At 44.9% G+C, this 16143-nt stretch overlaps 1 protein-coding gene across 2 annotated transcripts in view; it reads right to left on the reverse strand.

Moving 5' to 3' along the window:
* CAMK1D (calcium/calmodulin dependent protein kinase ID) overlaps positions 1-16143 on the reverse strand; it is a 431917-nt gene that overhangs the window by 26738 nt on the left and 389036 nt on the right. For both annotated transcript variants that reach the window (XM_069765212.1, XM_069765213.1), the window contains exons 7-8: positions 15547-15659; positions 10682-10760 (exon numbers count right to left, since the gene is read on the reverse strand). In XM_069765212.1, the coding sequence (XP_069621313.1) occupies positions 10682-10760; positions 15547-15659 (192 nt within the window). The remainder of the gene's footprint in view (positions 1-10681; positions 10761-15546; positions 15660-16143) is intronic.

Raw genomic sequence — 16143 nt, forward strand, 5'->3', positions numbered from 1 at the left:
CTAAGGGGTTGAACAGATATGCACAATGCCAACACTGATCGTGGCTGATGCAGCAAGTTGTCAGCTATAGTGTACAGACGACAGCTGCTTCATTGTCACCTGTATGGGGAGGCTATTCTCTTATATCTCAGGTCAGTAAACAGACGTATTGGCAGTCATTAAGGGGTTAGGGGAACGTATTCAAAATGTAAACCCCTCATCCTCAGCCAAATCTTTAAAATGACTGTTAATTCCATTTAAAAGATAAGCCAGTTGATCTCTGACTCCAAAATCCGGCTTCACCGAGAAATAACATTTTGAAGTTCAGTCAGGAAGTGCATATGTTTTTAAAATGTATTCTCTAGCCTTCTGATCGTGCACTCCGCCTCCTAGCCACAGGTGTTTTAATTACAGCAGGTCCAATACCCCTCCACAGAGAGAGAGAATTTTAGTCTAAGAAGAGGTTTCACATGTACCCATTCAGATGGAGACGTTTATTCTCAGCGAGGTAAGGCAAGTGTAGGACCTGGTATAAGAGAGATGCCGTAAAGGGGCTACCAGGTACACATAAAATTGGCCATTTTTATTCGCTAAAAGCTCTCATTTTTCATATTTCTAGTGCAGTAATGCAGTTCAAATTTCGTTTTTCAAGTTTGTATGTTCTAGCGCTGCAGTGTGCTGCCTTATTTACTTAACTAGGAAGTGCATATGGACGTAACACTGCATTTACAGCTCCTTAGCCTCTGCTGTATTCCTAAACTTGCAGCACCCTCCCCTGGTCCATCGACAGGTCAGTGGCCAGTGTACCAATCAGGGGATTGTGCTGCTAGTTCAGGAGTACAGTAGAGGCTAAGGAGCTGTAAATGCACCGTCACGTCCCAATGCACTTCCAGATTGAACTGCAAAACTCAATTTATCACATTGGGCTCATGAACGGATTGGCTGACTTATATTTTAGAGGGCTACACGATTATATTAATGATTTAGGAGGGAAAACGTTCCTGACAGGTTCCTTTTAAAGTTATTCCTATATATTGCTTTTTAATACACTATAAATCATTCTCTACAAATCAGGAACACAACAGCCCATACATGTAATGTTATTCTTGATATAAATATCTTCTCTTAGGACCCCAGTGCATTATACTGAATATGATGTACGGTAAGTCTCCTTTGCATTATACCGAATATGATGTCTCATTCAGGCAACCCCTTTAAGACTGATTCCGGATCCACACTAAACATCTATTGGCCAGACTGGACTCTATCTAAAAAAACAGGCTGTCTTCTTTGTTTTTCCACTCTTTCTTCGGGAACAATAAGTTTTTTATTTATGTGTCTAGAGCTTTTTTTTTGCGTGATGAGTTTGAGTTTTAAATGGCACTAGACATGAGTAATGCCCTGGTTAACTGTGCAAATTGTATCTTCAGAGAGGAAGAAGAGGACTAGAACTCTAGTGCCACCTATTGGAAGTAGCAATCCTAACAGTCAATGTCGACCCTTTAACGAGCCTTGTCACATGTCTTAGGATAATAGCCAAACCAGGGAACTTATCTTCACTCCTGCGCCTGATATCCTGGGCACCTCTGATGCTTACTCTGCCCCCGTCACATATTTCATGACATCGCATGGCGCCTAGTAAGCATGAGGCACCTGGGATGGAACCAGACTGGACCCCAGACCATCTAATGCTTCCCAGAGCGAGCATTGTCTGAATGCTGCCGGCGTGTGTACGGTCACGTACGCATGCAGTGGCCGCGAGAATTCTCCCTCTATCTCCTTTCTTCTGACACTGCTCGCTGCACTGACAGGTATATTAGTGTAGTGAGCAGCATCAGAAGAAAGGAGACAGAGACGAGAACAACTGCGTGCAGTGCATGGACGGCTGAACACACACACACTGGCAGCATTCAGACAGTGGGAAGAAAGCACTGTCAACCAGAAGTGGGGGAAGGGTCCCAATATGCAAATGAGACATAACAGTGCACCAAATTTATCGCCATGCCAAGGGAGCACCGAACCCTTCTCTTTTGCATATGAATTATCAGACTGTTTTTCTCGGATGGAGAGAAAACGGTTGTGAGACCCTTGCCTTTGAGTGAGTAGTTTCTCTTCATTAACAGTCTATCAGTTCTATAGGTGCTGGAACTTCCTTTTACTCGCTACACAACATGCATTATGATGGTAACTGTCCAATGGATTGCCTATTACCAACTTAAAGCCCTCACTTTCCGTTATGCCTGTAGGCAGTTTGAGGGTATGTTTCCACGCTGCAGATTGAATGCTGCCTACAGCCGCAGCGTTCAACCCGCAGTGTCCAGATGTTACAGCATAGTGGAATCCCTTCTCTATGCGTGCAAACATGCATCCGCTGGCCCTGCGTTTCCAGACATGTGGCGCCTCTTTTTAGAATGTAGCATGTCTGTTTACCTTGCGGCGACGCTCCGTCGCTGCAAGGTAAATAGCAGGGCCCTATGTATGGGCTGCGGAGATTCCGGATGTGTGCAATGAACACATCCGGGATCACCGCACGTACAGAAGGTGGCAGCTCTTTGGGCGGAGCGGGGTTTCCGCTCCGTCCAAAGCGACGTCATTACGGACCGTGGACAAATACCCTAACAGACAAGAGGGCAGGGGCAGAGAGACCAAGATCCGTCTACTCTGTTCCTGTGCGTCTCTGTGGCTAGAGCTAGATTACACTTGACATTAGGCAGTGGACAGTAAGACAAAAGGGAGGCACCTAGTGGCCAGCACTGGGGCGATTTAGAAGAAGTAAGGCCACACTATTTTTATGTGGCACCCCTAGGGGTATTTGCCACAAAAATAGTTACTGACAGTAAGTACAAATACTAAAATAGCAAGACTGCACTACCACCTCCGGCCAGAAGGGGGAGCTCCAGAGACTCCCCTTGATCCATTCTGGTCTGAGAGAAGAAATGGCAGTTGGGCCAAGGAGCTGATAGTGAGAGGTCATACAGTTAAATCTCTAACAGCCCTGTGACTGTTACCAGGCCTAAATCACCGGCCTGAGGAGAAGAGGGATAGAGAAAAAGGACATTGTGAGAACCGGGTAGCATTAATCACTACCCAGAACAGGCGTAAAGACGGATACCGGATCCGTGGCTGTATTCATTATATATAATACAGCAACCGGAAAAACGTGAGGTGATATCAGCTTCACTAGGGCCGGACGCAGCAACAGACACAGAGTTCAGCGGTACTCCCAGAGGGGGTAAACCGATAAAAGGACTCGGGTTGCCCGTCGAACCAGGACCCGGAGGGGACAGATTGGGCCGGCAGCCAGTTCACATACAGCAGCAGGGCCACACAGAAATTGCGCACAATAAGAGGCGAAGACCCCGGCAGGGTCAAAGTAACTCAGAGTTCCCATACAGACTCCGGTGACAGGACTGGTTGTAAATCCTTTTATGTTAAAGTAAACTGGTTAAACGTTTCAGTGCCTCAGTCTTTCATTTGGACAATAGCCATCTATCCAGGATCGGGATCGTCACCGCTGGGAGAACCTGCTGCTGATCAAGTAAGTGCCTGTCCCCTCATGATACCCCTTACACTGTGCATTGCCTGAGGCCACAGCACCGGGTCAAGCCACCCGTGACATCCCCCTCAAGAGACAGACTCCATTGGTCCGGTGCTGGGTATCCCGGTCTCTTGGGCGTCACAATTGGCGTCACGAACAGGATCTAGCCAGCCCGTATACCGGGTATTGTGTGCCGTGATTGGAGCCCAAAACTGTGAAAACTTGGATGAAAAATCTTGAAAATTGACTTTATTAAAGAAAAATCCATTCTCCATTGAAAACTATTGAAAGTGACTTTCCCCCATTGGTTATAATGGAGTAAAGATGGCCGCCATCCCCTGAGGTAATCACTTCATAACCGTTAGGCACGAGACTGTTAATTGAGCTACGCCATCACCTGAGCCCCAGTCTAACTGAAAAACTTCAGAATCCGCCATTACAGAGCGCGGTGGGTGGGAGCAGCAGGGGGCGTGTCATTGTGGGCGGCACCAAGCTGAGCGCTCTGACATCAGAGCAAGGGGAAAATCGATCCTGCTGCACAGCGGAACGAATCTACACTATCCCGACGGAAGCGGAGGACCGGAAGGGTCCGGATTAACTAAGGGGGCACAGTATGTCGCAGCACGGAGACGCCGCAGCACCCGGCGACGCTAATGCAGCTGAAAGACAGAGTGTCGATAGAGAGTCCGGTAGCGCAGCGGTGCAAGGAGTGGCGCCCATCATGCCGGTGCTGATGCCATATACCCCGGGTGGCCCATGGCTTCCAATGTATGAAGGTGAGCCTAATACCCTTGACGATTTCAGAGAAAAGATGCTGGCCCATTTTGACATGTTCCCTGTGGGTGAAGTTCAGCGTGTTAGTCTCCTGATGATGCAGTTAAGTGGCCATGCTAAGCGAGAAGTCACAGCATGGGCAGCTGATCTAAAAGGCACTGTTGAACGCATATTTGCTGGATTAAAAGCTACATTTGAAACCACTGCCAGCAGCAAAGCTAAAGTACGATTCTTTAATTGCAAACAAAAAGTTAATGAGGGCGTGAGAGACTTTGCCTTAAACCTGCAGGAAGCCCTTAAATCACTTACACTGGCTGAACCCATTTTTAACACCGGAGCGGATAAACTGCTAAGAGATCAATTTATTGAGGGACTCTACACCCCTTCTCACCGGGGGCATGTGAGCATGCTTGTTTTTAAGAACCCTGAATTGACATTTGCCCAATTAAAGGAGAGCGTTATACGTCCCCAGCTGGCAGAGGCACCTCGGGATCAGGATCCTGCGCAACTCATGGCAGAGGCTCCTCAACAACATGGAGTACCAGTGACATCAGCTATGTCTGGGGCCATTGCTAAGCCCCTGGGGCCCAGTACTAATGAGGTTCTTCAACAAAAGCTTGACTCTTTAACTGATGTTGTTGCTTCAATGGCTAAAACCATGCAGGAGATGAGAGGACCCAAGATGGAGTTGTCAAACCGTAGAGAAGGTGTTCCATGGATGAGACCCCGGAGATACCCGACATGGAGAGGACGACCCCGCGACCGCTACCAACCGGATGGACAGCCCATTTGCCGCCGTTGCCAGCAGCCAGGCCACTTTGCACGAGATTGTGATTTAAACGGGAATCCCCTGGGAATGCGGGCCGCTTCGCAGGAATGAACTTTCAAGGCCCAACACCCTGGCACGACAGGTACATCGGAGGACGACCCATTATCCCTATCGTGCTGGACGGAATGCCCCTCAACGCTTTGCTGGACACAGGTTCCCAGATTTCATCTATACCGTATATCCTTTATAAGAGGTACTGGGCTGATGCAGATATTGATTAAGGGCCCTCTGATGTTGAACTAGATATATGGGCCAGTAATGGTAAGTTGGTACCGAAACTAGGATTCAGGGAGATGACCATAAAGATTGGTAAAGTAGAATTGAAGAAACAGGGTATAATTGTTGTTGATGTTGACCGGCGGAACTGTGAACCAACTGTATTGATAGGAATGAATGTGTTAGAGAACTGCTTTTCCGAAGTCATTTCTGTCTTACAGCAAATTGCTGAAACTGCCCAATCCTGCCAGCAGAGAGTTCTCCGGAGGGAAATAAAAGTATTGATGTTAAGGCAACAGGTAGAAGTTGCAGGTGGAGAAATCGGCAGTGTGAGGGTAAGTGATCCAACATCTATTGTAATCCCACCAAAAACAGAAATGCTGGTATGGTGTAGAGCAGCCATTGGTACTAAGGGACGAGATTATCAAGCCTTAATAGAACCAGTGTACACCGACAGCAGGCCCACTATACTCACAGCACGAGGGATAGTCGAGGTACACCGGGGACGAGTGCCGGTACGACTTTTGAACTGTGGAGAGGAAGAGGTCACTTTGCCAAGGTATGCTACAATGGCAAAGCTATATACTGTTGACAACAATGCCATCACAACCATTGAGCCCTTAGAACCAACCTGTCAGGTGGAAGGCAATGGCTCAGATGGAGAAATGGAGGATTGGTGCCAACAGCTACACGTGGGCATAAATTCAACACCTACCCATCAAAAACAAGGGGTGTATAGGCTAGTGACGGAATATGAACAAGTCTTCAGTAAACACCCATTGGACTTCGGACGGATAGAAGGGGTAGAACACACAATCCCCACCAGTGACCATCCCCCAATAAAAGAAAGATATAGACCCATACCGCCCGCTCACTATCAATGTGCAAAAGATATGCTGAGGGAGATGAAACAGGCCGGGGTAATAAGAGACAGCTGTAGCCCCTGGGCGGCCCCTCTAGTGATTGTCAAAAAAAAGGACGGAACCATGAGAATGTGCGTAGACTACCGGAAGATTAATAACATCACCCATAAAGACGCCTACCCCTTGCCTAGGATAGAAGAGTCCTTAACTGCTTTGAAATCTGCTAATTATTTTTCCACCTTAGACTTAACAAGCGGGTATTGGCAAGTCCCTGTGGCTGAGCGAGATAAGGAAAAGACGGCATTCACCACACCAATGGGTCTATGTGAATTTAATCGCATGCCGTTCGGACTCTGCAACGCATCCGGTACCTTCCAGCGGCTGATGGAATGCTGCCTCGGACACAAGAACTTCGAGACCGTCCTCCTGTACCTAGATGATGTGATCGTCTACTCAAAGACTTACGAACAACACTTAATAGACCTGGCAGAAGTGTTCGAAGCCTTATCCAGGTATGGCATGAAAGTCAAGCCATCCAAATGTCACCTTCTCAAGCCAAAGGTACAGTACCTGGGACACATCGTGAGTTCGGAGGGAGTAGCACCAGATCCCGAGAAAATAAGCGCCATAAGGGATTGGCCAAGACCTACCAGCGCAAAAGAAGTGAGACAATTCCTGGGATTGGTGGGTTACTATCGCAGATTTATAAAAGGATTTACCAAGTTGGCAGCACCCTTGCAAGACACCTTGGTAGGGCAGACGAAGAAACCTTCAAACCGAAACCCTCCTTTTCAGTGGAACGACGAAAGGGAAGACTCCTTTGAACAACTAAAGAAGGCACTAACCGGAGAAGAGGTTCTGGCATACCCAGATTACCATCAACCTTTCATCCTCTACACCGATGCCAGTAATGTGGGACTAGGAGCGGTGCTGTCACAAAAGCAAGAAGGTCGGGAGAAAGTCATCGCCTTTGCAAGTAGAAAGCTCCGGCCTACTGAAAGAAATTCAGAAAATTACAGCTCCTTCAAATTGGAACTACTGGCAGTAGTTTGGGCTGTGACTGAACGTTTCAAACACTATCTGGCCGCTGCAGAATTTATTGTCTATACTGAACAATCCGTTGACCCACCTGGACACAGCCAAATTAGGTGCGTTAGAACAGCGATGGATAGCCCGGTTATCTAATTACAACTTCAAGATCAAGTATCGAGCAGGTCGCAAGAATGGAAATGCCGATGCCCTATCCCGGATGCCACACTTGAGAGATGTAGAAGAGGAAACGGGGGAGCTTGAAGAAATTGAACTACCAGCCTTCCATCATCCCAAGGCAAAACATCATCAGTCAAGTACCTATCAGAAACAACAAGAGGTGAATTTAAATCCGTTAGCACACCATAGATGGGCTGACACCCAAGACAGCAATCCGGCTGTGAAGTTGGTGAAGGAACTGTTAACTGAGCAAAGTGCATATCCCGATGACGATGCCCCAGAAGAGACGCATCAACTCTGGAAAGAGAGAGGCAAAATGTTCCTGTATCAAGGGAAGCTCTGTAGAAGGTACACCAATCCGAAAACACATGAATTGGTTTGGCAGATTATCGTGCCTAAACAAGATGTCAAGATGGTCCTCGAAGCTTACCATAATGGTGCTGGTCACTTCGGTTGGAAAAAGTTAGAAGTACTTCTAAGAGAAAGATTTTATTGGGTCGGGATGAGAAAATCAATCGAACAGTGGTGCAGAAATTGTGGCCCGTGCAACCTCAGAAGAAACGATCAAAAGAACCAAAGAGCACCACTGCAGCCCATAATCACCAAACAACCACTTGAACTTGTAGCCATGGACCACGTGAAGTTGACACCAAGCCGGTCTGGCTATGTCTATGCCTTGACCATCGTGGACCATTATTCACGCTTCTTGGTAGTAGTACCCGTAAAAGATCTGACAGCAAAAACAGCAGCCAAAGCGTTCCAAACGTACTTTTGTAGACCCCATGGATATCCGGAACAGGTTCTCACCGACCAAGGTACAGCCTTTGAATCAGAGATCTTCAGAGAATTCTGTAATATGTATGGTTGCAAAAAGATCCGGACGACGGCCTATCATCCACAAACAAACGGCTTATGCGAGAAGATGAACCATATTGTAATAGAACTACTAAAGACTTTACCTGAGGCAGAAAGGAATCAATGGCCAGAGAAATTGCCTGACTTGGTGGATCTGTATAATCATGTCCCGGTGAGTTCCACCAATTGCACCCCAGCTTACCTTATGCGTGCAAGACCCGGCCAATTACCAATCGATCTAGAAATGGGAATTCTGAAACCAGACGCAGAAGTCCAAGACTCCAATTGGGATATCATACGGCAAAAGCAGTATCGCCAAGTGCAAGAGAGTGTGGAAAGAAGCCTTCAGCAAACTAGAGAAAGACAAGAGCGAACTTTCAACCAGAATGCTCTAGCGACCCCATTAAGACCAGGTGACCAAGTGCTCAAGAGAAATCGTCGAACCAAAAAACTGGACAATCAGTGGGAAGCCGTACCCTACACAGTTTTACCAACAAGAGTGGATAATCCTAAAATGTGTCTCATTAGCAAAAACGGAGGCTTAACATCTGTAGTAGTGTCAAGAGACAATCTTAAATTATGTCCGGAAGCATTGAAAGAGCCAGACGTTGTCCAGCCAGAACCAGAAGTTATTCAACCCATACAGGTTCAACCAGTAAAGGAAAAAGAAGAGGAAGTGTATCACACCTGTATAGGAGACTTTCCCAAAACCCTACTAACATACCATGGTGCAGTAGTGGTTCCCATGGTGGCCTTTTACCCAACACCAAACCCAATACCAGAAGTCCCAAGACAGGAAGAGGCTGACCCCGTACTACAGGAGGTTCCAGGCCAGGAAGAACAGATTCCTGGTCAGAGTAATCCCATTCACGGTGGACTTGCCAACTCCATAGTCGTGGAATTATCTTTAGCAGAGCGGGCAGATACTACATCCGCAGTAGTACCCAGGGTCAATTACCGGCCAGGTATGCAGATTACCAACTATAAAGCTCATAATGTGAATTGTATATATGTTATGCCGTATATAGTTAAACAGAAAATGTAGTATAGTCATTGCTATCAGTCTGCAACGTTTAAGCCCAGTGCCTACAGAGACTTGTCTGTATGAACTTATTGCATATTCTTGAACTTTTTATTAGGCCGGAGGCACTAAATCAAAGCTCCGGAAAGACTGCTTTTTGAACTTTGCTTTTTGCTCTTTTTGAACTTTCTTTAGACTTTATATTGATAACTCCGTTGGAAAAATGGAACTAAATTCCTGGACACTAAGTACAGTGCCGTTCCTAATACCTTTAAGGATAGAACTGTATTAATGGACGCTATTTGAAGTGACTTTTTACAGAACTCTATTTTTGTTTCCTTGAGTGGTTTTTGTAACTTTTCATTTTTAAGACTCTGTACATATTAATTGTTATTTCAAAATGTTATTGTCCCACAGTCCCGGAGTACTGTTCTTAACTAAGGGGGAATGTGGCACCCCTAGGGGTATTTGCCACAAAAATAGTTACTGACAGTAAGTACAAATACTAAAATAGCAAGATTGCACTACCACCTCCGGCCAGAAGGGGGAGCTCCAGAGACTCCCCTTGATCCATTCTGGTCTGAGAGAAGAAATGGCAGTTGGGCCAAGGAGCTGATAGTGAGAGGTCATACAGTTAAATCTCTAACAGCCCTGTGACTGTTACCAGGCCTAAATCACCGGCCTGAGGAGAAGAGGGATAGAGAAAAAGGACATTGTGAGAACCGGGTAGCATTAATCACTACCCAGAACAGGCGCAAAGACGGATACCGGATCCGTGGCTGTATTCATTATATATAATACAGCAACCGGAAAAACGTGAGGTGATATCAGCTTCACTAGGGCCGGACGCAGCAACAGACACAGAGTTCAGCGGTACTCCCAGAGGGGGTAAACCGATAAAAGGACTCGGGTTGCCCGTCGAACCAGGACCCGGAGGGGACAGATTGGGCCGGCAGCCAGTTCACATACAGCAGCAGGGCCACACAGAAATTGCGCACAATAAGAGGCGAAGACCCCGGCAGGGTCAAAGTAACTCAGAGTTCCCATACAGACTCCGGTGACAGGACTGGTTGTAAATCCTTTTATGTTAAAGTAAACTGGTTAAACGTTTCAGTGCCTCAGTCTTTCATTTGGACAATAGCCATCTATCCAGGATCGGGATCGTCACCGCTGGGAGAACCTGCTGCTGATCAAGTAAGTGCCTGTCCCCTCATGATACCCCTTACACTGTGCATTGCCTGAGGCCACAGCACCGGGTCAAGCCACCCGTGACATCCCCCTCAAGAGACAGACTCCATTGGTCCGGTGCTGGGTATCCCGGTCTCTTGGGCGTCACATTTATATCAAGTGATTTGTAGATCACATAAAATAGGAAGACGTGAGTGAAGCACACTTACCATGGATGCCTCAGGGCCTGTTCACAAGTGTATCTTTTGCTTGGATCTTTCTCCATCAAATGACCTATAAAGTCTTTAGCTGTTGAAATGGAAATAAAAAGTTTATATGGAACAGCTGCTAAATTCTGCACTGTGGTATAAGGAATCTCATCTCCGAATTGACAACTTTTCTGCATATTTATTTTCGGAACATAAGATGCTTATTTGCACACGATATGTTAACAGAAACTAAACTGTTATCACTCTTATTTTGTACCCTTTTAATTAGCAAAGCCTATCTGTGTGCACGCTTCATCTGCTAAATCATAGGACTTCATCCAGAATAAGCACATAGTGGCTGATTTAAAGGGGCTGTCCACTAGCTGTGCAAGAGGCACTAAATCTCACCTGCTGCACCAGCTGCCTTTCCAGTTATGTCGCCGCTGTGGCTCCTGATGCTCACATGAAACTCCTATTTCCCTTGGATGAAAGCTAAGATATCATAGGGAAATGTAAACACTTCTGATAGGCTGCAGTGGTCATGTGACATAACAATATTACATGAGCACCATGAGACACAACGCCAAAATCGCTGAACAGGTGAGTATATGGTGTTTTTATTTTATAAGGGACCCTGGTGCATTTAAAAATAGGGTTATCAAGCAGTGGACAACCCCTTTAAAAAAAAAAAAAAAAAAAACTCAAAAGGGCAAATTAGCGGTAAACTGTCGAGAACAACTTGAACTCGGACAAACTGGACCAATTGCAAATGCTGAAATTACACCAAGAGATATTCTTGCCTTCTTCATCTGTTCACGTGAGGCAAATTTTAATCATATCGAATGTCCATTAACACACGGCAATTTTGGTCTGAAATTGGACAGATATCTGTATATGTTTCACGATAATCGGCATGTCTAAGCAAATACTTGTTCCTAGGGTGAAACTATTTTTAATCTTGCTTAACCCCTTCATGACCGGGCCAATTTTGACCTTAATGACCGGGCCAAATTTTTGAAATCTGACCAGTGTCACTTTATGAGGTAATAACTCTGGAACGCTTCAACGGATCCCACTGATTATGAGATTTTTTGTGTGACATATTGTACTTCATTATGGTGGCAAAATTTGTTCAACTTGTGTTTATTTGTGAAAATATCGGAAATTTGACGAACAGTTTAAAAAAATGACGTTTTGCAATGCAGACTTTGCTAGAATGGTATGTGGGTGTCATGTCGCACTTGGAGAGCCCCTGATGTGCCTAAACCGTGAAAAAGCCAAATAAGTGACACCATTTTGAAAACTACACCCCTCAAGGATTGTATCCAGGGGTACACTGAGCATTTTGAACCCACATGTACTACACACAATTTGATAACATTAGGTCGTCATATTGAAAATTTTCATTTTTTCTTCACGAAAATGTTGTTTTAGCCCCAAATTTGTAATTTTCACAATGGATAACACGGACCCCATAATTTGTTGCGCAGTCTGTCCCGAACGCAGCGATACTTGGAAAGGGCTGGGAAAGGAAGGAGCGCTATTTGCCTGAGATAGACTGTGAATGCCATGTCGCATTTCAAGAGCTCCTGTCATGTGAAAACAGCAGAAATCCCCACAAGTGACCCTATTTTGGACATTAGACCCCTCAAGGAATTCATCTAGGGGTGTAGTGAGTAATTTGAGCCCATAAGTGACTCACAGAATTTTATAACATTGAGACGTGGAAATGTAACATTTTAGTGGTAAAAATGTAATTTTTGTATTTGCTGCAAATTTGTCATGTACACAAGGGTTAATAGGTGAAACTGAACCACAATTTATTGCACAATTTCTCCTGAATGCGGTGCTGCCCCACATGTTGTCAGAAATTACTGTTAGGCCACACGTCAGGGCTGAGAAGGAAGGAGCGCTATTTGGCATTTGGAGCACAGATTTTGCAAGAATAGTTTGTGGGCGACATTTTCGGAGCAGCTAAGGTGTCTGAACAGCAGAAAAACCACAAACCCCCAAAAGCGACTCCATTGTAGAAACTGCACCTCTCAATGAATTCATCTACAGCGACTATTTTGTAACATCCACGCCAGTCTTATTTTCTGTTGAATTGCAAATCTGCCAGTCTAGTACCCATACACTGTGCATCCATGCAGTGTAGTGCCTCCATACATTGTGCCCAGCTTGTGCTTCTGGGACACACCCCGTAAATTAAGTGGTCTCTCTCCACAAAAATATTGCCAAACGTGGCCGCTTAGGCTACGTTCACATTAGCGTTGCGCTAATGTGCGTCGCTGTTGCGTCGGCGACGCAGCGGCGATGCGCCCCTATGTTTAACATGGGGGACGCGTGCGTTTTTTTTGCTGCGTTTTCCGACACGTGCGTCGTTTCCGACGCTAGCGTCGGACGCAAGAAAATGCAACAAGTTGCATTTTCCGTGCGTCCGATTTTCGTCAAAAAACGACGCACGCGTCGCAAAACGCAGCGTTTTTGCGTGCGTTTGCGCGCGTTTTTTTGTGCGTCGTGCGTTGCGTCGCCGACGCAGCGGCGCGCAACGCTAATGTGAACGTAGCCTTACTGTGGTTTAGGCACAGTGGGGCTCAGAAGGAGGGGGGCATTTCTATTTGGGAGCGCAGAATTCACTAGATTTTATCTGAGTGGGTGGGAGCCATGTCACTGTTCCAGAGGCTTTGTTCTACCAGTAACTTGGAAACCCCCTATAATTCCGGTGACAAATTACGGACCTGAGTGGGGGCTGGTTTTGTGCGCGATAAATTAGGGTAACGTTGTGAGGTACATAACATTTTTTGATTGCTTCCAGTATAAAGCTGGATCACATTCTTGTGTTCTATGCTGAGCACTTATGTTGGGGTTTTCGGAGTGCATGCCACAAAAATGGTATCCAGACGAATCCCCCTATGGAATCACCTACCATAATGAGGTAGATGGAGACACTTCGTACTCCACTTGGCGTCTGCTCCGGCAGTCTCCATCATTTTAGGGAGAACATACAAACTCCTTGCAGATGTTGTCCAAGGTGGCATTAGAACCCAGGACCCCAGCGCTGCAAGGCTGCAGTGCTAACCACTGAGCCACTGTGCTGCACACTTGTTCTCTTAAAAGATGCCTTAGAAATGATGGGACACCACCCAAACACAGACCAGTCCAAACTGACTCCATCTGCCTCATAAGTGAGTGGTTCCGTCAGGGGTTTTGTCTGAATCGCGGTTTTGGGGAATTTACAAGCAAACCCTGACATAAGCGCTCAGCGGAGAGTGCAGGACTAATGTGAGCTGTACTTTATTCCGTAAAATGAACAAACAGACATCAGTACAATAATAGTTCTTATTTTTATTTTTGCACGGTTCACCAGGCGGGATAAGTGATAAGTCAGATTTATTCTTCAGGTCAGTGCAATTACAGCAATACCAAATTTATATAGGTTGTTTTTGAGTTTTGCTGCTATCGCACAGTAAAAATGCTTTTTTAATAAAAAAGTATTTTTTTGTCGCCATATTCTGAGAGTTGTAACTTTTTATTTTTTTGCGAACAGAGCTGTATGAAGGCTTATTTTTTGCGGGACGAGTTGCAGATTTTTTTGGTATCATTTTGTGGTACATATTTTTTGATCGCTTTTTATTCAGATTTTTCAAATACTGAACAAAAAACAGCAATTCAGTTATTGTTTTTTCTTTAAAACCTTGTTTTTATTGAATATATATATATATATTTAAAGATTCTGTCTCTCACAGGTGAAGAGTACCAACAATAAAAATTACAGACCTCTCTGTTCTCTGTAGGACGGAAAACTTGCAAAATTGACAGTGTTTGAAATACTTATTTTCCCCATTGTATATACACTGAAAAAGAGATCAGATATTTTCAAAAAACATTTGCTAACTTTTTAGTAAGGGGTGTTGCTATGATTTTTGGCAGCTATGGTGTCTAATTTTTTATGACATTTACAGTACAGGCTACTTACTGTTATGTTAATTTATGTTATGTTATTTTATGATTTTTTTTTCAAAAGGAAAAAGATTGGCAATTTAAATATACAGTATTTAAAAAAAACTTTTTCTTTTTACGTTATGTTTTAGTCCCCTTAGGGAACTTGATCGCTTGTACTGTACACTGAAATTCCATTGTATTTCAATATATATTCAGAGAAAAAGAGGACTTAAACTCTATAGCGCCACCTGTTGGAAGCAGCGATCCTGCAAGTCACAATCAACCCTTTAACGAGTCGTGCAATATGACTTAGGATAAAAGCCAAATCAGTATTTCAATTCGCAGATACGGTGTTTCGGGCTGTTGGCCCTCGTCAGTGCGAAGCATGGCGAATAAGCCTCCTTACCTTGACAAGCCAGAGCTGGTATGTCACTCTCCATAAGGAGAAACGTTACCCCTTGGACCCCAATATATATTCAAAATGCCGTTCTCCTTCATAGCAGCACTAAGATGGCAGCAATGGGATTCCATTGCGGATTTTTCCGCGCGGATTCTGCAGAATCTGCAGGTAAAATGACCTGCGTTTTACCTGTGGATTCCCTGCGGGTTTTCTGCGGATTTTGTGTGGAATTCGCCTGCGCTTTTACACATTCGGATTCCTATAATGGAGTAGGTGTAAAACGCTGCGGAATCTGCACAAAGAATTGACATGTTGTGGAAAATAAACCACTGCGTTTCTGCGCAGAATTTTCCGCAGCATGTGCACTGCGGATTGGGTTTTCCATAGGTTTACATGGTACTGTACACCACATAGAAAACTGCTGCGGATCCGTAGGGTCAAATTCGCACCGTGTGCACATACCCTTAGTAGACCCCTGACTACTATGACAACAGCAACATTCAAATGATTAAACAGCATGATGCGTGTCCAATGTTTGATTTACCTGAATCTGATATATCATCCCAATATGGAGAGTCAAATTCATAATCTGCCTTCAGAATCTGTTCAAACAATTTTGAATCATTTTCATCATAGAAAGGTGGATATCCACAAAGTCTGAAAAAATTCACAGACATACAGTATTATTGCCATATCTTAATGTATTATCTTTTATCATAACTTTAAAAATGATCATTCAGCATCCCTACACTGTGTCTCATTTTTCAGTTCATTTTTTTTTTTTGGTCCATTTTTTTGGGAAAACTCGTGTTTTATCTTCAGGAGAACACCGCTCTCTAGCCTAGTGGCATTCTGTTTGCCAGGGGACAGTGTGCTCCTGATCACTGCATCATGGTTGTGCTGCCGGACGGATTTATGCGGTGCCACATCGGAGGAGCACGGTTGTTCTACAGCTGACCAGTTTGTGCCTTCCAACAATCTGGCCAGCTTTACAATTTGTATCTAAGAGTTAGTACTCATGCTCATCCGCCTTTGCTATACTGTGGTGGTGGTCGGTAACCTAGACAATTAGCATTAAGAAAAATACTAAATTATTCCGTTCTTGAGAACAGAGGGATTTTTCATAACAAGTAAATTGCAA

The sequence above is a fragment of the Ranitomeya imitator genome, chromosome 4 (assembly GCF_032444005.1).
Source record: "Ranitomeya imitator isolate aRanImi1 chromosome 4, aRanImi1.pri, whole genome shotgun sequence".
Taxonomy (NCBI): Eukaryota; Metazoa; Chordata; class Amphibia; order Anura; family Dendrobatidae; genus Ranitomeya; species Ranitomeya imitator.